General features: G+C 58.2%; 1 protein-coding gene across 2 annotated transcripts; it reads right to left on the bottom strand.

The window, feature by feature from the left end:
- Positions 1-90: 90 nt before the first annotated feature.
- CLCN7 (chloride voltage-gated channel 7) lies at positions 91-23,984 on the bottom strand. Of its 2 annotated transcripts, XM_030872198.2 has the most exons (25): positions 23,776-23,984; positions 16,183-16,254; positions 12,945-13,016; positions 12,785-12,850; positions 12,262-12,394; positions 11,920-12,029; positions 11,190-11,270; positions 10,256-10,318; positions 10,058-10,141; positions 9,457-9,550; positions 9,128-9,192; positions 8,618-8,734; positions 7,878-7,932; positions 7,480-7,540; positions 6,747-6,885; positions 5,848-5,941; positions 4,548-4,717; positions 3,007-3,058; positions 2,642-2,769; positions 2,370-2,455; positions 1,996-2,125; positions 1,367-1,426; positions 1,089-1,265; positions 747-827; positions 91-597 (listed from the first exon to the last, which is right to left on the bottom strand). In XM_030872198.2, exons 1-25 carry the CDS (start codon positions 23,926-23,928, stop codon positions 511-513), a joined length of 2,430 nt encoding a protein of 809 aa, XP_030728058.1. In that variant the 5' UTR covers positions 23,929-23,984; the 3' UTR covers positions 91-510. The 2 variants fall into 2 exon arrangements, with proteins under 2 accessions (XP_030728058.1, XP_030728059.1); XM_030872199.2 differs by lacking the exon at positions 16,183-16,254.
- Positions 23,985-24,151: the final 167 nt, after the last annotated feature.

Here is a 24,151-nt window from a genome sequence, read left to right as displayed (position 1 = left end):
CCTGCTCCCCCGAGCCCTCGCCTTCATGAGTTCAGCTTGTGTTTCTGCCCAGACCCCAAATCTCACGGCTGCAAACTGAGCTGAGGGCTGAGAGGGACAGGACCAGAGGCCTCTGCTGCAGCGAGTCGCCCAGGCCTCCAGCTGGCGGTGCTTAGGGTGCACTGCTTCCAGGCAATGGGCCCGTCCTGGGGGCTGCAGTACTTGGACCCACAGGGCCCAGCCTGCCAGCTGTCACACGTGCACACACATGCAGATACATACGCACACTTGCGGTCTCTCAGAAAAAAGAGCAGCAGTTCTACAAACTGACTCCTCGAAGTCAGGAAACAGGAGACTGGCGTGTGAAATCTTGGAGGGTGAAGGAATGAGGTCGGGGGGGAGGGGGGCACTGAGAACACGAAGAGACCACATGTGTCACACGCTGGCTGGGCTGTCCCCGAGGTCTGGAGGACGCTGGATCCGCCGCTGCCTGGGGAGCGAGGCAGGCACCCCGGGGGAGGTGCCAGGGCCTCACGTCTGGGCCAGAGAGAGCTCCTCTAGGCCCCCCTTCCCAAGCCGGTACCTGGCGAGGTCCTTCCTGGTCACCAGCCCGACCACCTGTGGGAGCAAAGCCAGGTCATGGGATCTAGCGGCCTCTGCCTCTGTGGATGCCGCTGTCCCGTGTGCAGAGGACAGCATAGTCTGGGGGAGCCCTGCGGGTGGGCAGGCAGGTTGGTAGGCTGCAGGCAGTGGGCTCCCCCCATCACCTGATTGCAGTTGTCCACCACCACGAGGTGCCTGAGGCCCAGGGCCCGAAACAGCTTGAACACCCGCGGGAGAGATGCCTCCTGCAATGCAGACGCAGCCTCAGCTCGCCCGCCGGCCCCTGCCCCACCCCGGGACAGGAGCGGGCCAGGACCTGCCGCCCCCCTGCCACACCCCCGCCTCAGCTAGCACATCCTGCTCTGTAGCCACCTCCACCCTCCTACAAAGCTCGCCCCCCACCCGTCTGCAATGGCCAGTGAAGCCAGAATGCCACCAGGGGTGGTGGCTGCATGAGGCTCTGGAAGTGGGGGTCAGGCCCCTGCTCCCCACCGCCCCTGCGGCACCTGGGGCACCGTGTAGGGGGAGGGGTTCATGAACTCGGAGAGGTCCATGGTGCACTCCCGCTCGTCCTGGGACACATGGATGGACTGGATGGGGGGGAAGCGCGGGTAGGCATCACGGAAGTCCTTCAGCCGCAGCCGGCGCCGTAGCAGGCCCATATAAGAGCGTTCTATGAACACCTGCGGGCGGGGGGCAGGCAGTGGGTGGCAGCGCCTCAGAGCCCAGGGCCCTGCCCGGCATCTCCTGCCACCCCCTTCTCCTGCCACCCCTGACAGCCTACCTTGTGCTTGAGCAGGACGATGAGCTGGGAGCGCAGGATTAAGCCCTGGAGCCGGGCTGGCTGCACAAGAAACAAAACACCCTTGTCTGCGGAGGACCTGGGACTTGGGACCTAGGGCCTGCCCTGCTGGCTGGTCCAGAGGGGCCAGGCAACAGCACCGGGACGCCTGGGGGCTCCAGCCAGGGTCCCCAGCGATGCTGGCTGCCTATGGGCACTGGCCCTGCTACAGGCATTTCACCTGCACAGGCTCATGGATCCCCAAACGCCCAGGAGGGGAGGCAGGACCCCAATCACGAGGTGCTGAGAGACCATAGCATTTGTGGGGGCGAAAAGCGGACCGTGGCCCAGACGTCGCTGCACCTTCCATCAGGACCTCCTGACAGGCACAGCTGTGACTCCTCAGCTGGGGGTGCAGCTTGGGGTGTGACCACAGGACACATAGGCGCATCAGTAACTACCCAAGCTGCGGGAACAGCGCTCACATGGACCTGTCTTCACAGCCGTGTGACCAGCGGAATTCTTCCAGAAACCCCAGAGCAGGGCGTCCACATTCACGGGAACCATGGCCCCCAACACGCCCCACTCGCCAGCACAGATGATGAGCCCGGCTTCCTGCAGCTGGGTGGTACCTGCGTGCCGTCGGCATCCTCCACCACAGGGAAGCCATTATGATTGGACGCCGTGCTGCTCAGCACATCCACAATAATGCCCACCTTCTCCCTCCTCCGCAGACAGGTGACTGGTGTGCTCATCACCTCCCTGTAGAAGAGAGACGCTGTGATCCACCACGGGGCAGAGGAAGCTTCCCGAACAGCTCAACATGCAGGAAGTGGCCGGACTCAGGAAACCTGGAGACAAGGTGGGCCAGGAGCGCAGACCCCCAGGTGCTGCCCTGGGGGAACCAGCCCTGCACCCACGTCCTGCTCCAGGCTGCCCCCACCAAGCCTCCCAGGGCGTCCAGCACCCGCCCCCCAGCCTGCGGGCCTGCCCTGGGGAGGGGTACCTGGCGGTGAGCGAGTGTGAGGTGACTGGGGCTTCCCAGTGCAGGAAGGGCACACTCTGCAGCTGGATGTGCATGTCGTACAGGCCCTGGGGAGAGGACGGGTACGGCCATGCAAGAGGCTGCTTGCGGGGAAGCCTCCACAGGGCCCCCTCCCTTGCGGCGGCCAAAGACCGCCAGTCTTTCTCCCAGCCTCAGGCTCCGAGGCCAGGGGCACGGGGAGGGACTGCAGAGCGAGGGCGAGCAAGGCAGGCGGCCTCTCCCACAGGCCGCACCTCGATGAAGACATCCCCGACAATCTTGGCGGTCATCAGCACCAGCATGATGGGGAAGCCGTAGGTCACATTGCTGGTGGCCTCCATCATGATGACTGTCAGGCTCAGCGTCATCCTCACAATCCCACCTGCCAGGAGGCGGGGAGGGGAAGGGAGGGTTGGGGGCACGAGCCTCTGCAGGCTGAGCCGCCGGCCCCTCCCATGTTCCCGTGCTGTGTTCCCTGTGCAGCTCCCGCTCTGTCCGTGCAACCCTGTGTACCGGCCCCCCCAGATAGCACCAGATGGGGACAGTGACCCTGCCCAGCCACACGCTGGGGGAGTGGCCCTCCTGACCTCCGGATGCCCATGTTGCAGCCAGCACTCACCCAGCTGGGCAGCTGCTCCCATCAGGGCGTACTTGCCAGGGTCTGCCCAGACCTGCAGGGAAGACAGAGGGGATGCTGGGGGAAAGTGGCAGCCAAACCCACCAAGATGCACTGACAGCACTGGGCCCAGGAGGAAATCCTACAGTTTACACAAAAAATGGTCTGTGGCAGCATCACCTGAGTTTGTAAATACCCTAGCTGTGCCTGCTCAGGGATGCACTGAATGAACTCTGCCACCTGCAGAACTCGGCAGCCTAAGACAGGAGGGTACGCACTATGGCCGGGGCGGGGGGGCGGGGGCACCCCGCGTGTGTGCAGTGACCGGAGTCCGTGGACAAATGCCTGCGCCACACCAGGGAGCCTAAAAAGGAGTGAAAATCGGACTCGTGCTACAACATGGATGAGCCCTGAAAACATGGTGCTCAATGATGAGGCCAGACACAGAAGGCCATGAAGCGTGATTTCGTGAATCTACAACAATCTTCTGAGGCACATCCATGGAGGCAGAAAGCTGATTAGTGGCCACCAGGGGCTGGGGAAGGGGGACACAGATGTGACTGCTTAATGGGGACAGGTTTCTTTTTGGAGTGATGAGAACATCCTGGAACTAAGCAGTGATCACGGTTACACAGCTCTGTGAACAGGCTAAAGAGCCACCCAACCGTTCACTTACAGAAGGAGAGAGTTTATGGCAGGGGTCCCCAACCTCCGGGCCATGGACTGGACCGCACAGCAGGAGGTGGGCAGTGGGCAAGCGAGTGAAGCTTCATCTGCTGCTCCCCACTGCTCGCATTACTGCCTGAACCATCCCCCCACCCCCGTCCACAGATGTCTTCCACAAAACCGGTCCCTGGTGCCAAAAAAGGTTGGGGACCACTGGTTTATGGTACGTGAGTTACGTACCAATTAAAAAAAAACAAAATTAAACTAAAAACCGTGTCTGGAAGGAAACCTGGGACACATGACCTGGACCCAGTGAGGGGAGGCTTGCTGTGCGTCTCTTACAGTTTTTGTTTTTTTTTTTTGCGGTACGCGGGCCTCTCACTGTTGTGGCCTCTCCCGTTGCGGAGCACAGGCTCCGGACGCACAGGCTCAGCGGCCATGGCTCATGGACCCAGCCGCTCCGCGGCATGTGGGATCCTCCTGAACCGGGGCACAAACCCGTGTCCCCTGCATTGGCAGGCGGACTCTCAACCACTGCACCACCAGGGAAGCCCCTCTTACAGTTTTTTAAAGTCTTACTTGAACAACTAAGATGCAAATAGAAGACTCACAGAATAAAGACCAAGGAGCCCACGGAGGCAGGTGGGAGGAAGAAGCCAGAAGGCAGCTCCGGGGCCAAGGCCTGGACACCGCACTCCCAGGCCCCAACTCCTGCACCTGCCCCCATCCTTCTACACCACGCTCTCTCCCAACACCCGTGCCCTCCCTGAAGGCCACACGCACGCACGACCCCTGCTCTGGCCCACAGTGGCCCTAGTGGGCACCGGGAACACCGTCCCTTCCTCCCAGCCCAGCCGGCCCCTAAGACCCCCACTCACTGCGGCCCCGGTGAGGTAGGACAGGGAGATGCCAAAGAGCCGGCCCCAGGCAGCTCCGATGAGCAGGGATGGGATGAAGACACCGGCCGACACCGTGAGCCCGTAGGTCCAGCAGGCCAAGAAGAAGTAGACCAGGGTGAAGAGGCCGAGCGTCATGGGGTTGTAGGAGCCTGCAGACAGGGCGCTGGCCAGGGCTTACCACACGGATTCAACCCCAGGCGGAGCTGCCTGCCCAGCAGCCCGTCAGAGCCTCCTGGTCACACCCAGACCCCCAGAGTCACCCCCTTCTCAGAGGCCAGGGTGCCGGGTCTTGGGGGCCCAGCACTCAGAGTGTGAGCACGGCAGCCCAGCGGGCAGGGCAGAGGGGAGCTGGGGCCACCGGGGCCCAGAGCTGCCAGCAGGATGGTGACCTGGGCCAAGGGAAGGTGGCTGCTGAGGTCTGCATGGAAAAGGGTGGCACTGAGACCACCAGGGGTCAGGGGAGGGTGCAGGAGGGAGGCCATGGCCGCCACGGCCACCACCCTGCACCAGATGACTCCAGAAGTGGGAAGACGTCACACAAACCCCGGAGCCAGCACCCCCAGGGGGCCTGTATGGCCCGCTCAGCATCTTTGGGGGCTCGGCCTCCCCCCCGTTTAAAAGCCTTTCTGCTAAATCGCGTGAACTCCCACAGCGCGCGCGCGCACACACACACGCACGCATGCGCGCGCACAAATGTGAGAACCAGGGAGTTCCCAGAACTAGTATGTCAGGAAACAACTAGAGCCACAGACAGACGGGCAAGCACGTCGCAGCAGCCACTCTGGATCTCGGGGGTGTGCCCCTCCTCCCCGCCCCCACCCCGCGGAACCGAAAACAGGGGAAGTGGAAGCAGGTCTGTGCCCAGTCTGAGCCTGTTTGTTATTAAGAACATGAAGCTGGGCAAGGCACCTCGCTGGTATACGAGTCACCAGGCTGTTTTCTGACAGAGTGACCTCTGCGAGCAGCGCCCAGAAGAAAAACTCATCCTGGGAGGTGAGACTGTCTTAATGAATGACAGGACGGCCTCCAGGGAGGGAAGGAGACACGTGGGGAGCTTGGCTGGGCCCCTCCCAAGCACTGGCCACCAGCCAACCCCAGGCTGCCAGCCCCCACGCTCCAGTGCACTCAGCCCTGCAGGGAGGCAGTGGGGGCTCGGCCAGAAGCCATCAGCCAGGCCTGGGCCCAGTGTCTGTGGGCTGGCTGCAGACCAGGCCAGAGGGAACAGGCCCACATGGGGACCTGCGTCTGACAGCACAGAGTGCAGAGCATGGGCACACACCTGGGGGGTCGTGGAAAAGGCTGACCACGCTCTTCTCTGGGGTGTTGAAGAAGGCTGCAGCCATCGAATTATACTCGCCATCGGCACAGAACAGCTGCAAAGTCAGGAAAGAGAACAAGCCAGTGGGACACAGTGTCCTGGCCTGGACAGCATCAGGCACCAAGCACACAACAGGCGGGTCAGGCTGCTGTCTTGGAGGGGAGGCAGGACTCAAGAGCCAGACCCTGGCCCAGTGAGGGCTTCAGAAGCCATCCGGCCAGGCAGGGGCTGCATGGCGAGTCTGTCCCTGGGGTACGTGGGGATCCAAAGGCTCACGTTTGGAGCACGCTCCCACAGTTCACTGGGCAGACTGTGGGTCCCTGCAGGCCTTGACCAGGGCAGGGGCTCCGTGCAAAGCTGTGTGGGTCAACCCCACAACCCCACCAGAGCCAGCCATGCACCCCAGACCCACATCTGTGACAAGCCTGTGAGTACACACTCCACACCCACCGGCAACCAGCAACCGCTTTCGGTTCTGGATGTTTCCCATAAACAGAAACCACACGATGTGTGGCCCTTGCTGTCTGGCTTCTTTCACTCAGCAGTGTTTGCCAGGTTCATCTGTGTGGGAGCACGTGTCAGAGCTCCAACCCTTCCTACAACTGAGAAAACCCACTGTGTGGACCGACCAGGCCGTGTTCACCTGCTCGTCACTGACGGGCACAGGGGCTGCGGGCAGTTGTGCCGCGGTGAGCGTGTGCACGCGAGTTTCCGCCTGCAGGCCCACAACCCCACCTCCACAGTCCCCTTGCAGAACCTGTCAGGCCGCTGCTCTGAGAGGACCGGGGTGAGACCCCAGGCCGACGTGGCACCCACCCATGTCTGGGAAGGCTCACCCTGCCCCTGCCCCGGCTGCCTACCTGGAGTGGATAGGACACGGAGCTCCCCTGCAGGGGCTGGCAATCCCGGGACGAATAAATCAGCACGAAGGCAACCGTGGCCGTGACGGCGGCCACCAGCATGGCCTCGATCACCTGAAGGCAGGGCCGGTGGATGTACCTGGAGCAAAGAGCCGGGGTGGACTGAGCTGTGGGATGGCTGGGGCGGCAGCCAGGGCAACCTGAGCCTGCAACTCGGGAGAGCCGTCCAGGATGCTGAGCTCATCTGATGACCAACCCGCCCTGGGTCCTGAACACTCTCAGGCTGCCTCCTGGATGCTCCCCAACCTCATTTTATGTTAGTGCAAAAAGACAAGAAAGGAGAATGCCAAGACCCACCCCTACGGCTTCAGAAAACCAGAAAGCTCTCATGATGGCTCTCCTAATAGCAGAGGACCTGTGTTGGACCAAACGTGCCCAAGTCAGGACGGCCCCGTACAAACCGCGCTGGCGCTGACATGAGAGGCCCAGAAGAGCATCAACCCAGGGCCGCGCCAGATCCATGGGCTGTGCCTTCCCTGCCAGGGGCCATCCTCCAGGCCCCACCCGTCCCCCTGCCGAGTGGGTCTGTCTCCTCAGGTACAAACCACCGTGGAGGAGTGTGCTTGGCACGTGGCTTCCCCACGGCCCCGTGGGCAAGAGCCCATGACCGGTCAGTTTTCAGATGCCCTGTGTGGCCACACCTCTCAACTCAGTCCCTGAACAGGTTTCTCACCTGATTCGAAACATCGTCAACCAGTAATTCAAGGCGTTGAACACAGCTCCGAGAATGCCACCTGGGACAAGGAAGGAGCTGCGTGTCCGGGACTCGGGAGGAGAAGCAGGCTGCCCAGGCAGCAAACGCCCGCTGGGTGGAGGGCTCACGTCCCACGGGCTTTCAGAGTAAGGAGTGTTGCCCAGGTCCGTCTGCTTCCCAAGGGGCTGTCATCAGCCAGAGTGCAGCTCCGGTCCTCCCAGGGTCGGGCTCCCTCCCCACTGCCCCGGGCGGTCCTGGGACAGCCAGCAGGGGTGGAGACCACGTGCTTCTCTGGCCCTCGAAGCCGGGTCAGGCCTGGAGCCCCGCAGGCCCTGTCCCCACTGGTCGGCGCTGTCCCACGCGGGGACGGCCCTTACCCACCACGCCCATGGCGATGAAGATGGGGATCTCATGGATTGTGTACACCATCGTCTGTGCAGAGGGAGGAAGAGGAGACCTTCTGTGAGGAAAACTGCCACCAGCTCCTGCTCAGACTCGGGATCGGACGTTTCACAGGACACACCTGTGCACGGGAACCCTGGTGCTTTCCTGCAGGGCGAGGAGGTCCCCAGAGAGAAAGGCCGGGTGCTTGGGCAGACCGCCTGCCTTCTCACACGGCGGCTCCGGGGGGCCGCCTGAGCTTTTGCCAAAGGGTAAGTGAGGGGCCATGAGCAAGGGAGAGGATGCTGGTGACCTAGCCACCCAGGACCTCTGACGCATCCACAGGTGAGGACCAGCCCCTGAGAGGCTCCCTGGGCTCAGCAATGGCAGTGTGCAGCGCAGGCCGCCCCAGAAATGCTGCCTGCGCCTCTCGGCCTCCAGAAACTGTTGCAGGAGTGCTGGCCACCAGTCTAGTGATGTTGCCTGACAGTCTGCAGGCACCTGAGCCACTCCTGGAGTGCCCGCTGGCTGACGGGCGCCACAACCTGTGTGGCCGGGTCACGTGCACCCTCCTGGAGCACCTCCAGCTCCAGGTGCTCACAAACAAGGGGCCTATCCCACGGCTAACAGCTAGACCTTTCCAGAAGCCTGGCTCTCAGGCCGAACCTTGAGTAAACAACCTGGGCCCTGCTCATAGAAAGAACCAGAGAAAAAAGGGGACGATGCAGTGGGTTACCTCAGTGTCAAATCTTCCAAAATTGATGAGACCGGGGCTGGACAGATCCCACACGTTTCCATGGTAAATGCTTAAGACGAAATTCAGGGTGAAGGTGGAAATCATGGAAGCAAAGAACTGCAGGCGGAAAAAGACGAGTGCCGTCAGAGCCGTGGTGATGAGTTGCGGCAGTGTGTACAGCGGCTGAGCCCAGGGCCAGAGGGTGGGGAGGGGCTGCAGCAAAAGGGCTGTCTCCCCTCCTGTCACCTGGGTGGTGCCTAGACCCTCCGAAGGCTGAGGGAAGGTGGCTCGGAGCCCCACTGGCTCGGCCAGGGTAAGAACGTGTGCGGGGCCTGGGGTCCCGATGAGGACGGAGGAGAAACAGGCCTACGGCTCAGGGACCCACCAGCTGGACGGGAAGCTCAGGTGCAGACCCCACAGTGTGGGCCAAGAGCCATGCGTCCACCCAGCCATGAAGGCCCAGTGCCAGGGCTGCCCGAACTCGGGAAGGTGGCCGTCCCAGGCACTTACAATTCTCCACGTCAGGAACTGATTCCAGAAGGATGCACCCTCCTCCAAGCTGAACAGGACCCCACCTGGAACAGCCAGTGGCCCAGCCCTGAAGTGCCCGCCCAGCCACAGACAGCCCCTCACCCACTGCCACCCATGCCCCCAGACCCCAGGACACCAAGCCCACGACAGAGGCAGCCATCGGGGCCTCTTGAGAAGCCCACCCCACACCCTCACCAGGCACTGAGTCCATAAACCCCAAAACCACCCCTCTCACAGCAGGGAGAGCCTGGCTCCCCCTACACGGGCAGTCACCAAGCTCTCAGACCAGGCAGGGCCGCCCTCCTCACCTACAGGGGCCCCAAACGCAGCAGACACTCCAGCCGCAGCTCCTGCTGAGACAAAGTCCCGTTTCTCTGTGTCTCTGCGGAAGTACTCAAAGATCTGAACCAAGACAGACGGAGACAGGGTCTCAGCCAGTGCCTCCAAGGGCACTTCTCTCAGAAAGGGGGGAGGTGGGCCCAAAAGTGAGGAGGGGGGGGAGGGAGGAATGTGGGGAGGCCTCTGGACAAGCCACTCATCAACCATGGGGCTCACAACCCGCAGGACTGAAGAGTTGGGTCTCGGGCAGCTTGCCTGCCCACCAACATCCAGAGAAAATAACCCATTCACAGCAATATTTAAACACTGAGGTTTGTGCAATAAAGACCAGAACTGAGCACCAGCAGCCCACACACATGACCTTCCCGACCTCTCTAGGCCACGCATTCCTGTGAGCTTATAGCTACAGGTCATTTCCTTGCAGAAATGCACACTCATCCAGAGCACCAAGGCAACAGGATGCCCCCATGGACAGGATGCTAGGGACCCTCAGAGGCGAAGGGAAGGAGGCTGCAGGGGAGGCAGGGGCCCAGCCCTGGGGGTATGGACGTGGGCGCAGGGAAGACCCACCTTGAAATCCCGCTTCAGTGACGTGGACCTCCCCTGGGAGACCCCAGCAGCAATCACGGAGCCCGAATGGATCATTGGTCCCTCCTGGAAGGCACAAACGGCTGCGTTCAGATGGGCGCGGCTCCGGGGCGGGGACACACCGGCCCCAGGCCCCACGGGTGCAGAGGGACTCAGGCAGGGGTAGCTGCACTCTGTTACCTTCCCCACAGCCAGTCCCCCAACCACGGACAGGATCACGCCAGACACTTTGATCACCAGCGTCTGGAACACAAAGGAAATTGCACCAAGTCTGATTAAAGGCCACACGTGGTCCAAGAACCTGAGCGACAAACTGCACACGGGAAGGGACCTAATCATGTGAGCCCTCGGCAGGCATGAGCACCAAAGAGGGGGCCGGCACCCACGGTGGGCGTCCTGGGGGAGGGGGAGCTGGCAGCTGATGCTCTCCTGACGCCCATCTCTTCAGCCCTTCTGTCCCAGGTGGTCATGTACACACAGAAGACACGCAAACAGCAGCTATCACTCCGTCCTCGGGCTCCGGGCTCCAGGCTCCTGCACCCGCACCTACCTCGGGCCCTGCCCTCCTGCTGCAGGGCACGGAGCACAGGCACCCCCACCCCTCCTGTCCACTCCCCGGAGTACCTCCTCCCCAGACAGAGCAGGAGAGACGCTGCCAGCAAACCCCAAACCAAGGCACACCAGCTGCACACCCTGAAATGATCACGGGAGGAAACCTGACCTCCCAACCCCCTTGGAATCAGTGTGTTACCCAGAAGATCATGCACAATGAGATTAAGGAAAATTCTGAAGAAACTCACCACTCAACACAGCTACTCTCATTCTGAAATACTAACCACCGTATGGAACTTAAAATGTCTACGTGGTTGCAATCGTGACAGATGTACCTTCAAGTATTTTTGCGTCATTCAGAATGTACGACAGTTTTACCATTTTCCAAAGAAAGTTCCCATAAAACCTGCCAGCACATCCACACGCAGGCTCGTCAGCAGCAAACAGCACGGGTCTGGGCGAGTTTTGGAGGCGGAGGTGGACAAATGACACACTTCTCACCCAGCAAGGAAGCCCCTTGGGCTAAGCCCTGAGCTCCCGGCGGGGCCGCCTCGTGTCTCACCTTGAGCCGGACCACGTGGGGGATCTTCACCCCATTGAGGAAGCACTTGATCTGGGGGATCCCGCTGCCAGCAGCGACTGGCTGGAAGGAGGGGCGCCAGCACTGAGTCCGCAGGCCGAGTGAGCCGCCACTGCCGCCGCCACCACCACCAGGCCCAGGAAGACGCGCCACGCAGTGCCCAGGTCGCCCAGGGTAGCGGCTTCTCGCCTCTCCCCACTGATACACAGAGCAACCACCGAGGGGAGGAAACGCCTCGGGCATGGGAAGGCTTGGTGTCCCCAAGGCAGGCGGGGGTGCCCAGGATGATGGGAGGCCCACGTCACACACCCGCTGAGGGGCCAGCACTGTCGCACCCTCTGGGGGACACTGCACTGCACCCCAGACAGAAGCTCCTGGACGCTGCCCCTTCTTCCTTCCAACGCCCCGAGGGAAAAGCAAGGGGGCACAGGAAGGAAGGGTGCCCCAGGAGCGTCTGACCCCTCGGGTGGGTCCCTCCACCCGGACCCCTGGGCTGAGCGCTGCCTCTGCTCCCTGCTGCGTGAAGTGGGCGAGGGAGTGTGCGGGTGGATGGGCACGGCCGCCAGGGCCAGGGTTGGAAGGCCCAGGTGGGCTTCGTTTTGGCTGAACCGCCTGATGCCTAGCAAGGATTCCACTACAGTCTAGCCAGTGAGTCTCACCGGGAAGACGCTGCGGGGGGTTGGGGTGGGGAGCGGTGGAGGGGCCCACCTACCTCTATGAAGGCGACGATCACAGAGCCCAGGAGCACAAAGGCCACATTGAGCGAGGCCCACAGCAGGAGGGAGAAGGACAGCCCGCCCCGCGCCGTGAACTTGTCAATGTCTGGGCTCGTCAAGGACCACGCGGGGTGGTGTCACCCAGGCGCCACTCCCCAGTGGGCTGCACTCTGGACTCTGGGACCTGGAGCACTTACTGGGCATCTCAGGGTCACCACAAAGCCTGACCCCCAGACATGCAGCCCCCGCCCAGTCACGTCCCCCGGCCAATGGCATAACACAGGTGGGGGCTCCTCCTGTGGACCCGCTGGCTCTGGGCAATCACAGACAAAGGATACTGTCCTTGACGACCCGGTACTTTAGGCCGGCCAGCTTCTCCACCACGATGTCGATGAAGCAGGCCACGAGGCCCGTGAGGATCCCGATCATGGCACAGATGACCCAGCGCTTTATCTCCACGGTCCGGAAGGCCTGCGGCAGCGGGCATGAAGGGGGGCGCTGTCACAGGAGGGTGCAGAGGCGGGACGTCCCGTCGTGGCCTGCTCTAGTGACTGCCACCACGCACAGGGCTGCCCTCAGGACCCTGAGTCCCAGGAAGAGCAGCCCCACCGACATCTCAGAGGCCGTGGAGCACTGGTGGGACAGAACTCCCCAACCCGGTCATAACTGGATGCTGACGCTCCAGCCGCCACAGCCACCACCCCTAAGAACAGCTTCCTCAGTGGTAATGATGTGACACCCGCACAGGTCTCTGTGCCGGGCAGCGGCCAGCGCTCACTCCGGGACACCAGCTGGAGCCAAGAGGGGAGGGAGGTGGTGGGGACACCGTGGCCATGAGGCCCAGCTGCCCGCCAGACTCACTGTGTGATTGATGCGCCGCTCCTCCTCCAGGAACAGCTGGTTCTCGCTGTTGTCATAGTCCAAGCTCTGCGGACCGGGCAGTAGAAACACTAGTAACTGACCCCAGCTCGCAGGTTCAGGTCGGCCACCGCGGGAGAGGGCAGGGAGCAGGGGGGCCCACCTCATACTTGAGGGACAGAAGCTTCTCGTTGTGCGGGATCTCCTTGGGGAAGGGGTGAAGGGGGTCCATGTCCTGCGGGAGGAAGAGGCAGAGCTTGACAACCCAGCATATGTAAGAACGAAGCAGAACGAGGAAAGGGCCATGCTCACTCGTCCCGCAGGGCGGGGACTCTCCTGAGCCCAAAGCTAGACAAGCACAAGGCAGGAACTGGCAGACACAGACTCTCCACAGGACACCAGCAGGCAAGGTCCCACAACACCACAGCCAGGCGGGTTTATCCCAGGAACACAAGGTGAGTTGACCCCCAAAAAGCAATTAGTGTGGTGGGTTGACCCCCAAAAAGCAATTAGTGTGGTGGGTTGACCCCCAAAAAGCAATTAGTGTAAGATGTCTGTGGTCCACGTCCAGGTTCTGGCACCAGCCTCTGACCCACCCGCTTGGCATCTCTGGGTGACGAGTGTGTCTGGGCTGGGCTGGAAGACCATCACAGGATTAGCGGGCTGGAGACACAAGCAGCTCATCTCTAACGGCCAAGGATTTAATCAGTCCTGCCTGTGTAATGCAGCCTCCACACAAACCCCAAATGGAGGGGTTCAGGGAGATTGCAGCTGGTGAATGTGGAGGTGCTGGGAAGGTGGCTCCTAGGGAGAACGTGGGGGCTCTGCACCCCTCCCCACACCTTCCCGGGGCATCTCTCCCACCTGGTTGTTCTCAAGTCATGTCCTTTATGATAAACCAGTAACATAAGCAAAGTGTTCCCTGAGTTCTGCAAGCCATTCTGGCAAGTTATGGAACCCGAGGAGGAGGCGTGGGAACCCCGATTTACAGCTGGTCAGTCAGAAGCACAGGTGACAGCCTGGACTTGTCACTGGCATCTGAGGTCGGGGGGTCTCGTGGGACTGAGCCCTCAGCCTGTGGGTCTGCACGGATGCCGGGAAGTTAGGGTCTGAACAAACTGACCTGCAGGACACTCAGGTGGTGTCTGGACAATCAGAGGGTGAGTTGGTATGAAAGTAAAAACAGTTTGATACTGTTCCAATAGAATAAAGGACCAAGTCCACATGAAATGAACACCTCAGTAGTCACAAAAAGTATCTGACAAAACTCAACCCTTCGTGATAAAAACACTCAATAAACCAGGAATAAAGGGAACTTCCTCAACCTGATCAAGACACCTATAAAAAACCCACAGGTGGGCTTCCCTGGTGGCGCAGTGGTTGAGAGTCTGCCTGCCGATGCAGGGGACGTGGGTTCATGCCCCGGTCCGGGAAGATCCCACATGCCGCGGAGCGGCTGGACCCGTGAGCCATGGCCACTGAGCCTGCGCGTCCAGAGCCTGTGCTCCGCAACAGGAGAGGCCACAACAGTGAGAGGCCTGCGTACTGCAAAAAAAAAAAAAAAACCCACAGGTAACTTCATGCTCAGTGGTGAAAGACTGAAGCTCTTCCTCTGAGATCAGGAACAAGACGAGGATGCCTGCTCTGGCATTTCTACTCAGCACTGTCCTTGTCCAATTAGGCAAGAGAGAAAAGTGAAAAGCATCCAGATTAGAAAGGAAGTGAAACTCTTCTTTGCAGATGACATGGTCTTATGTGTAGAAAACCCCCAAAAGTACACTAAAAACAATTAGTATTAATAACACATTTAGTAAGATTGAAGAATATAAGATCAGTATACAAAATCAAATGCATTTCTACGTACTTGCAATGAACGATCCAAAATGAAATTGAGAAAACAACTCTATTTACAATAGCATAAAAAGATACAGAAAATAAACTTATTCCTAAAACATGTTTAACAAAAGAAGTGTAAGACTTGTACACCAAGAGTTGCAAAATATTGTTGAAAAAAACTGAAGACGTTAATAAATGGAAACCTATACTGTGGCTCGGGACATTTGATGTTAAGAGTCAATGCCACCTCTAAGTTCCAGCTGGCATTTCTGAAGAAACTGACAAACTGAGCCTAAACCCCACACGGAGATACGCAAGGGATCTCGAAAGGCCAACACCTCCTTGAGAAAGAAAAACGATGTGGGATGATTCAAAGTTCCTACTTTTGAAACTTACTACAAAGCTAGTCATTAGCAGAGTGTGGCCCGGGCGCAAGGACAGACAGAGAGCCAAGAAACAAATCCGTAATGCAGACCCAATGCAGCCAAAAATAAATAAATAAATTTTTAAAAAGTGAAAAAAAACCCCACAGAAACTGACCTTCAACAATGGTGCTGAGACAATTCAACAGGGAAAGAGTAGTTTTCTCAAGAAATGGTGCTGAGAAAACTGAGCATCCATATGCAAAAGAATGAATTTGGACCCTTATCTCATACCATGTACAAAATTAGCAAAAAACAGATCAAAGATCTAAACTACAGAACTCTTATAAGAAAAGACGAGCAAATCTTTGTAACCTTGGCTTAGGTGATGGTTTCTTAAACATGACACCCAAAGCACAAGCAACAGAAAACAGATCAAATGGACTTCATCAAAATTAAAAGCTTTTGTGCTTCCAAGGACACTGGCAGAAAGTGAGACCACCTATGGACCAAGCGGAAGTTTTTGCAAATCCTGTAACTGATGAGCAACTTGTGTTTAAAGTATATGAAGACCTCTTACAGCTTCATTATAAAAACACAACCTGATTAAGAAACATGCACGCGGTCTGAACAGAGTTCCTCCAGAAGACATGAAGGACACACGGTACCAGCAGCCTCAGGGAAATGCAAGTCGGAACCATGAGCCACCTCCAAGGAGGAAGTCAAGTGCAAGTCTGGGGGAGGGGGTTTCGGGAAATGCTCCCCTGGCAGCTGCTGGACAGTTCGACCCCAGCACAGGGGCAGGAGAAGTGGACATCACCCATCCAAGGGCCCACCACCCCGAGACGCCCTCCTGCAGGCCCCACACCTGCCCACGGCACCTGACCCCCAGCTCGCACACAGCAGCTAGCTCAACGGTCCTGGCCTGACATGTACTCCCCAACCTCTGCTCATCGGGCAGCCTCAGGGGACAGGGCCCCGCAGAGCAGCCTTCCCTGGTCGCCCAGACTCTGCAGACCCCACTGTCTGCACGTCACTCTGTCCCCATGCTCTGCACAGAACCGCCAGTGTCTGCCATCCTCTTGTTCAGGTTTTCCGTCTGCCCTCTGCTAGGCTGTGGCTCCACAAGAGCAGGCCTGACTTTCCCAGGAAGGGGCCTGGCATGAGCAGGAGCTCCAAAAATGGGAAAGGACGACCACTCACAGGGTCCAGAAGCTCATCATCCAGTTCCACGTTGCTCATCTGTCCGATCCGGAAAAATGCTGAATGGGGTGACTAGAAGCAGAAGAGAAATCATAGGCCGCTTAGCTATGGGGCCGGGCTGCACTGTGCACTACCCCATTGCCTGGCCCTGCACTGTGCACTACCCCATTGCCTGGCCCTGCCTGTGGAGCACAGAGCCGCACCTGCCGTGTGGGAGACTCCAGCAGGGCCAGTGCTGGACCCCAGGCCCATCCCCATGACCCACAGCCTGTCACTGAGGAGCCCAACCTCCAGATGGGAAGCCCCACCCTCCCCTGTTCTACAGTGTCCTCCTGGCCACCCTCCTTCCCCGGCCTGGAAAACCCTGGTGATTGAGGGCCCCTCCTCCAGGAGCCTTTCTATCCCCCCACCTCCAAACCCCATCTTTCTCTGTTCAGCCCCATCATGACACTGAGTGGCTACCAGGTGGGGACCCATCACAGGCCTCCAGGCAGGCCCCCCAGATATGTGCCCCTTTCCGGGGCAGGACCTTTCTGAAGCGGGGCTGCACTCCTGGGCACAGGGGCAGGTCAACCACAGAGGACGGACACCCTGGCACATGACTGCCCTCACGCCCACTGCCAGGCATGGTGGAGGCCAGGACTAGGGAACAAAACACAGGCTGCTCACAGATGCATTTCAGAGAAACAAGTCATGCTGCAGGACACAAACACTGTGTGGAACATACGGCATAAAAACACAACCCGTGGCTTCCCTGGTGGCGCAGTGGTTGAGAGTCTGCCTGCCGATGTAGGGGACGTGGGTTCGTGCCCCGGTCTGGGAGGATCCCACATGCCGCGAAGCGGCTGGGCCTGTGAGCCATGGCCGCTGAGCCTGCGCGTCCGGAGCCTGTGCTCCGCAACGGGAGAGGCCACAACAGTGAGAGGCCCGCGTACCACAAAAAAAACAAAAAAACAAACAAACAAAAAACACAACCCGGTGCTCCTCTGAAACGCAGCCTGGCGCCCTGCCCTGCCTCTCCTCTGGCGGAAACCACGAAGCAGTGCAGGAACAAGGACCACAGAGCCCGCCATGCCAGAGCCCTGAGCACACAGTGACTCCAGCACAGAAAGTTTAATTCAGCAGCACTAGCCCTACGGCTACTGGTGGTTACCAGAGGGTAGGGGGGATGAGGGGGCTTTGGGGACACTGGTGACTCCTCTGGGGGATGTCGAGCCTCCTGGGCCTGCTGTGCCCAATCACACAGCCTAGGCGTCTGAAAAACAAGAAACGTGTTCTCTCCAAGCTCTTGCACCACAAGTCCAAACTTGAGGTGTCAACAGGGAGGGCCCCCTCTCAGGGTCGTGTGGAGGATCTTCCAGCCTCTGATGGATGCCGGCAATCCTTAGTGTTCATTCCCTGGCTTGTGGCCACATCACTCCAATCTCTGCTCCGTTGCCACCGGCCTCGTGTGTGCGTGTATACATGCACGCATGTCTCTCCTCTCCCATGAGGACACCAGCCTGACCACATCGTAACTTGACCACAGCTGCAAAGGTCTCAGACACGGGTTCCAGGTCAGGGGTGGAGACATTCCGGGGGGCACTGCGCACCCCACGGCAGGTGGTAACTTGTCAGGTGTGTTCACTAGATCATCATCCTGCTCCACCGTGTGACTGCACTTTTCTCTATGTATATACAGCAAATGTCGGTACAATAGGTGGGTGAGGAGAGAAATATAGCCATTTTCTTTCTTAAAAACAATCGACAATGCCCCCAAACTGCTGAATCTGATGAGAAAGGCAGGGCGGGCCCTCCAGCTCCAAGCACGGGCAGGAATGCCTGGCCCGCTGGCCCAGAAAGGATCCCAGTTCCAGAGTGAACTCAACCCAGGAGGGGGCCCGGAGCTGCAGCCTCTGCTCCCTATGCATACACGAGTCATCAGGAAAGGTGTGCCAGTCGCCAGCCCGTCCACAGCAACACGGAACAGGGACGTCTCCACGGAGAAGACGGCGTGCAAAGACAGGCAGAACTGAAAGTCGGACTGTGAAAACAGAAGACCCATCTGCCGTCCAACCCAAGACGGAGGCCACAGACCAGGTGGTCTGGCCGTTTGTACCTCACTCTTCACTGATGGACTGCACCCCATGATCACTCCCACCACACCAAGTCAGCCCCCGCAGAGCAGCGCCTCTGCCACCTAAACAGTCCCCGAGGCTGAGGCTGCAACCGCGCACACGGCTGGGGGAGAGGGGGGCAGAACGGTCCACATGGCACGGACTCACTCGCTCAGGTGACAACGGGTCCTCAGCACCCGGCCGGGAGGACGCCAGGTGAGCACACATCTGCACCAGACAGCTCCATTCTGGACCCGGAAATGCGCTCATGCGGAGATGGCGCCCCCATTACAACTCCCAGGCACACCCTCTCCCACCTCCAGCACCTTCCTGGTTTCATCACCTCTTTTCTGAACTTTATGGGCATCTCTTAGGAAATATCTTTTGTGATGAAAGAAGCCATTTACTGGAAGTTCAGTGATTCATCTGTTCTGTCTGTTCCTTTCTCATTTCTTAAATGCAAGTTAATTACTAGCAGTTCCTCAAACTATTGATACACACAACAGCCTGGATGAAATCTCCATGCTTTCGAAAGAACTGAAAGATTTCAGACCATGTGGCTCCAGAGACTGGATGTGCTCGTAAGGTCAGACCCGGAGGGAGGACAGATTTGGGGGGGAGGGGGTGACTGTAAGAGGCAGGACAACGGCACTGATGGACGTGCTCACACACATCCACACGTGTGACAATGGCAGGGTGCTACTCACACACATTGTGCCAACATCAATGCCGGGTTCGGCATGGTACTACCGTGAGGTAAGACGGAACCATCTTGGGAAACTGGAGGAAGGCACACAGGCCCTCTCTGTACTGTCTTTTCAACTTCCCGTAAGTCTACAATTATTTTAAAATTTAAACGCAAATGATACTACACCAAAGTGAAGAACTTCTGGGCTTCCCTGGTGGCGCAGTGGTTGGGAGTCTGCCTGCCGATGCAGGGGACGCGGGTTCGTGCCCCGGTCGGGGAGGATCCCACATGCCGCGGAGAAGCTGGGCCTGTAAGCCATGGCCGCTGGGCCTGCACGTCCGGAGCCTGTGCTCCGCAACGGGAGAGGCCAAAACAGTGAGAAGCCCACGTACCGCAAAAAAAATTTAAATAAAAAGTGAAGAACTTCTGTGTACCAAAGGAAACAACAGAGTGAAAAGGAACTAGCCCTACAGAATGGGAGAAAATTACAGATCATGTAACCGATAAGGGTTAATATCCAGAATACGTAAAGAACCCCTACAACCGAACAACAACGAACAAGCGGATTAAAAAAACAGGCCAAAGACTTGGGACATGAAGATCAAAACCACAATGAGATACCACCTCACAGCTGTGAGGATGGCCAGGGTTAAAAAACAGAATAACAAGCACTGGTGAAGATGTGCAGAAACAGGAACCCTTGTGCACAATTGCTGGGAGTGTTATATGGAGCAGCTGCTGTGGAAAACAGTATGGCGGTTCCTCAAAAAATTAAAAATAGAAATTACCTTATGATCCAGCAATTCCACCTCTTGCTATCTACCCAAATGAACTGAAAGCAGGGTCTCAAAGAGGTATTTGTACACCCACGTGCACAGCAGCATTTTTACAGTAGCCAAGGGGTGGACGGAGCCCAAATGCCCATCGACAGATGAATGTATAAACCTAAGGTGGTCCATCCACACAATGGAATATTATTCAGCCTTAAAAACAGGGAAATCCTGTCACATGCTACAGCATGGATGAACCTGGAGGACGTTGTACTAACAGAAAGAAGCCAGTCAACAAAAAAACAAATACCCTATGATACCACTGCTATGAGACATCAAATTCACAGAGACAGAAAGCAGAATGGCCTTTGCCAAGGGCTGGGGGAGGGGTGGGGAGTCAGTGTTTACTGGGACAGAGGTTCAGTGTGAGAGGATGAGAAAGTTCTGGAGGTGCTGGGGTGATGGCGGCACGACACTGTGGATGGACCTCATGCTGCCAGACTGTACACTTAGACATGGTTAGGATGGTAAATTGTGTTATGTGCTTTTACCATCATTAAAACAAAGTTCACAGACAATTTAAAGGCCGCCTGCCGCCCACTCTGCCACTTTGCATTTTAACCGCCCCTCCCAGCCCAATGCCCCCAAGCACTGAGGGCACAGGGCCTCCGTAGCCAGGGGCTTACAGTCAGAAAAACCAAGCTTCCCATAAACAAAAGTCAGTGTAAACCGTGAGAAAGGCTTTGAGGGCGATGACAGAGCCTGAGGGAGAGGCCTGCCCGATTCGGGGTTGGGGAGGCGCATTAGGCTGAGACCTGATGAATAATGTGCAGAGGGGGCCGGATGGGAACAGCCCTGCCACTGCACCTCACTTTCTGAGTGCTGCAGCCTCTGCCCGGAAGGCCTCCCAGGACCCTCTGACTAGGCTGGGCCCACCCTGGTCCTCAGCTCTCTGCACTGTCCGGTGGTACCCACATCCTCTCCTGCCCTCCCCCAGACTCTGAGCCCCTCACACTAGACCTGGGCAGGTACCACTAAAGGCCTGAGGGAGTCCTCAGGGGAGGGTCAGCTGAGGGGGCAGGCCTGGACTCTGCAAAGCGGGGGAGGAGGGGGAGAAGGAGGAGGAGGAGGAGGATAGTACAGGGCGCTGAGGCAGAGGGACTTCCTGGAGGGGCTGCCCTGGGGCTGGGAGCCAGCTACGAGAAAGATGGGGTGCTCCCTTACATTGAGCAGAGCTCAAGGGGCCAGTGGGGATGGTGATGACCTGCCCCTGCAGCTTGCCTGCACATGACCCCCTCCTGGCCCCCCATACTCCGACCGTAGCCCGTGGCTCCAGGTCACCAGGGCAGAACACCCCAGTTCCCAGAGGAGTAAGTGCCCCCAAACTGATACTAAACACTAACCTGAGGGTCCTACCCCTCAGGCTGCCTCAGGCGGAGCTTCCCGAAGCTGAGGTCCCTGGAAAGGACCCGCACTTACAACACTGCAAATACCCACCCCCACACCCGCAGCCTCTGTTTCTGGCTCAGATTTCCCTCTGTAAGTTTTCAAAATGCTCTGCTTCCTGCTGCCCACATGACCATGACTTGCTGGCTGACCTCACCCTCTCCTTGCCCCAGGGGTGGACAGGCAGCAACTTGCTGGATGACCCACCCTCACCCCACACTCAGGCACAACAGGCCGAGGGCCGGAGAGAGGGTAGAGCAACCCTGAATGGCCTGGTTCCAGCCAGATGGAGGCTGAGCTCAGGCCGGCCCCCAGCCCACCCTGCCTGGGGCTGCCCAGAGCAGCCACCTCATGGTGCCTGGCAGGTTCCCATGCCAGGTGCAAGAACACCAGCCTCCAACTCTGGACGCCCTGCAACAAACCATGAAGGACCAGGAGGTGGCAAGACAAGCTCTCCTGTCCAGCTCACCAGAACATTCTCATAGAGCGGTTGTTGGCCTGGGCTGTCACTTTAGTTCAAACGACCCTGGTCTGAGAGCAGCTTACAAGCCGCCGTCTGCTACAGCGAACTCAGCCCTCTGGTCCAGAGCCGACCCTCCTGCAAGAAAGCCGGCCTCGAGGAGTTCAGTCATTTGCACGGGAGTCGCCCCAGGAACAGCAACTCAGAGATGATCACTTACAAGCTGCCATTTTTAATACCTCTGAGAGTAACTAGCGTTTACCACCTTGTGACAGGTGGTGCTCGGGGCTGGAAGCATATTAGCTTTCCTGCTGGTGAGGAGCCTGAGGCACAGGAGGCTGCAGCACTTGCCTCTGCTGGTCCAGAGCAGAGTTCCTAGCACCAATGCCTCCAGTGCCCCCCTACCCCATCCACGCAAGGCCGTCTAAGGATCCTTCAAGGCTGGACTCTCCAGCTTCTGAAGGATTCTCCCACAAGATAAAGCTAAATTCGAAGCCCGCAGCTGTCCCCTGCAGGTCGACCCCGGTTCCTTCCCCCAAGCCTCCACTCCCCACTCCGACTTACTTCCCAAATGCTCACTCCCTTTATCTTTCCCCTCTGTCCACCCGTCTGAGGATCATGCACTCTTCCAAGACAGGACCTAGTGTGACCTCTCCTGCTTTTGGGGTCCCTCACACCTTCCTCACAGAGCACTGGGCCTGGTTTTCCAGGAGCCTGGAGCCAGGAGGAAGGAAGCTGTATCATGTACCTCTGAGTCCCAGGCAAACTGCATGCAGCCGAGGACACGACACGCACACAATAAATTATGTTTTAAGTCACTTAAGAGCAGCTAGTCACTTGTTATTAAATGCAAATGAACAAACAAAAAAGGTCGCAAAGGTTCTTTTAAGGGAATGAGTTTTAAGGGAAGAAATCAACAGGTTATTTCAAAAAAAGCCAACTCCTGTGTCTATGCATAAAGAAAAGTGGGAAACTCTTGAGCACATTCAGTCCCGAAATAAACCCCAATTCAACCTCGAAGCTTCCAATCTCTCTACCTGTCACCCTTAAAGCCAAGCCAGTTTCATACTTCTGGTTTGTAAACTTCAGATTACCTTCTTTTAAAGAGTAAAAAAAGAAGCAAATGTTGTGAGAAGAAAACAACAAAGCATCCATATCCCCACCACTGCAAATTCTCCCCTTTCACGTCACTTCTCATGCAGACACAGAAAGCACTTCAACAGAAAATCCCACTCAAGGAACAGACTTTGATCTTCATTGTCTGATGCATTTCTGGGGGCTGGGGAAACCTAGATAAGCTCTAGACAAACAGCCTGATACTTGAATTCTTCCTCATTAAACACCACACAAGTGTTTAATGGACAGATCTAGGATAGGAGGAGAAAAACGAAAAAACAATCACAAAACCGAGTAAGGCCAAGCAATCAACAAAAGAAGTTCATTAGCTCAAAATTAACACACACGGAAATTCACTTAAGGACGCAAACTTCTGTGCTGACCTGCAAAGCACATTTCAACCACTGTGCTTCAATTTCAATGAACTGCTAAGGGAAACTGAACGCACATATTTGTCATTCCTAAGGTCGCCCTGAAGGCCTGTCCCGCTCCCTGTAAAGATGCAGCCCCCCAGATATTCCCACTGCAAAAGCAAACTCTGCAACCTAAGCTCTTAAAATCTCTTGGGGTTCAAAAGCAGTAAAAATAGTTGCTCGTGTATACAGTGTTCCAAAAAAAAAGAAAAGGAAAAGGTTACCTAAGCAGAAGACCATCTGCCTTCCCTTTAAATCCACTAAGAAATAAACTGTGAGGAGATAAATTAGCTTCATGCTACCGGGACTCTACAGCAGCGTGCGACTGGGCTCTCCCACGCTCCTTAACACCAAGATAATGGGCCGGCTCCTCGACCCCGAAAGTCACCGGGCCGAGCGCCTCCCAGCGTCTCCCAGGACTCCAGAACCCCGGGTCCCAGGTTCCGAGCTCGCCCTGCCGTTTACCAAGCGGTACCCGAGGCGCGTTCCCGCCTCTGCCACTAGGACTGCCCGAGCACGGACTCGCCGCGTCCCCGCGGGCCCGGCTCCCGGCACCGGCAACCGCGGCGCGGACCCGACCCGGCCCGCCTCTCCCTGGGCTCACCGCGCGGACGGCCGCAGGCCCAGCCCCGTTCAACAGCGGCGTGGCCTCCCCGGCCGGCGCCCCAGGCCGCGCCGCCCTCCGCAGCAGCGGCGCCGCCTCGTCGTCGTCCACGTCGCGTCCGGACCACGACACCTTTTTGGAGACGTTGGCCATGTCCCGCCGCAGAGGACCAGCCAGGCAGCGCCTTGGCCGTGTTTGTTCTCGTGACCCGCGCCTCGGCCACGTGACCCGGACGGCCGTCACGTGGCCCAGACGGCACCCGCGTGCCCCGGCGGCGGCTGCGGGGCGCGCGCGCGCGCGCGCGGCCTTCTGGGAGTTGTAGTCCCGTCGCCTGGTGGACTCGCCTGTCAGGCCCGATCACCACGTAGCAAACGGT

The sequence above is a fragment of the Globicephala melas genome, chromosome 15, assembly GCF_963455315.2.
Source record: "Globicephala melas chromosome 15, mGloMel1.2, whole genome shotgun sequence".
In the NCBI taxonomy this organism is placed as follows: domain Eukaryota; kingdom Metazoa; phylum Chordata; class Mammalia; order Artiodactyla; family Delphinidae; genus Globicephala; species Globicephala melas.
This window is presented reverse-complemented; position numbering and strand designations above follow the sequence as displayed.

Excerpts from the sequence above, each read along its gene's own strand:
- CLCN7 (XM_030872198.2), bottom strand. The coding sequence starts at position 23,928 with ATGGCCAACGTCTCCAAAAAGGTGTCGTGGTCCGGACGCGACGTGGAC. Across the intron at positions 12,851-12,944 it reads TTCTGTCCCTCAAGTATGAG|AGCTTGGACTATGACAACAG; the intron begins GTGGGCCCCCCT and ends CCCGGTCCGCAG. Across the intron at positions 10,319-11,189 it reads CCCACGTGGTCCGGCTCAAG|ACGCTGGTGATCAAAGTGTC; the intron begins GTGAGACACGAG and ends TTTGTGTTCCAG.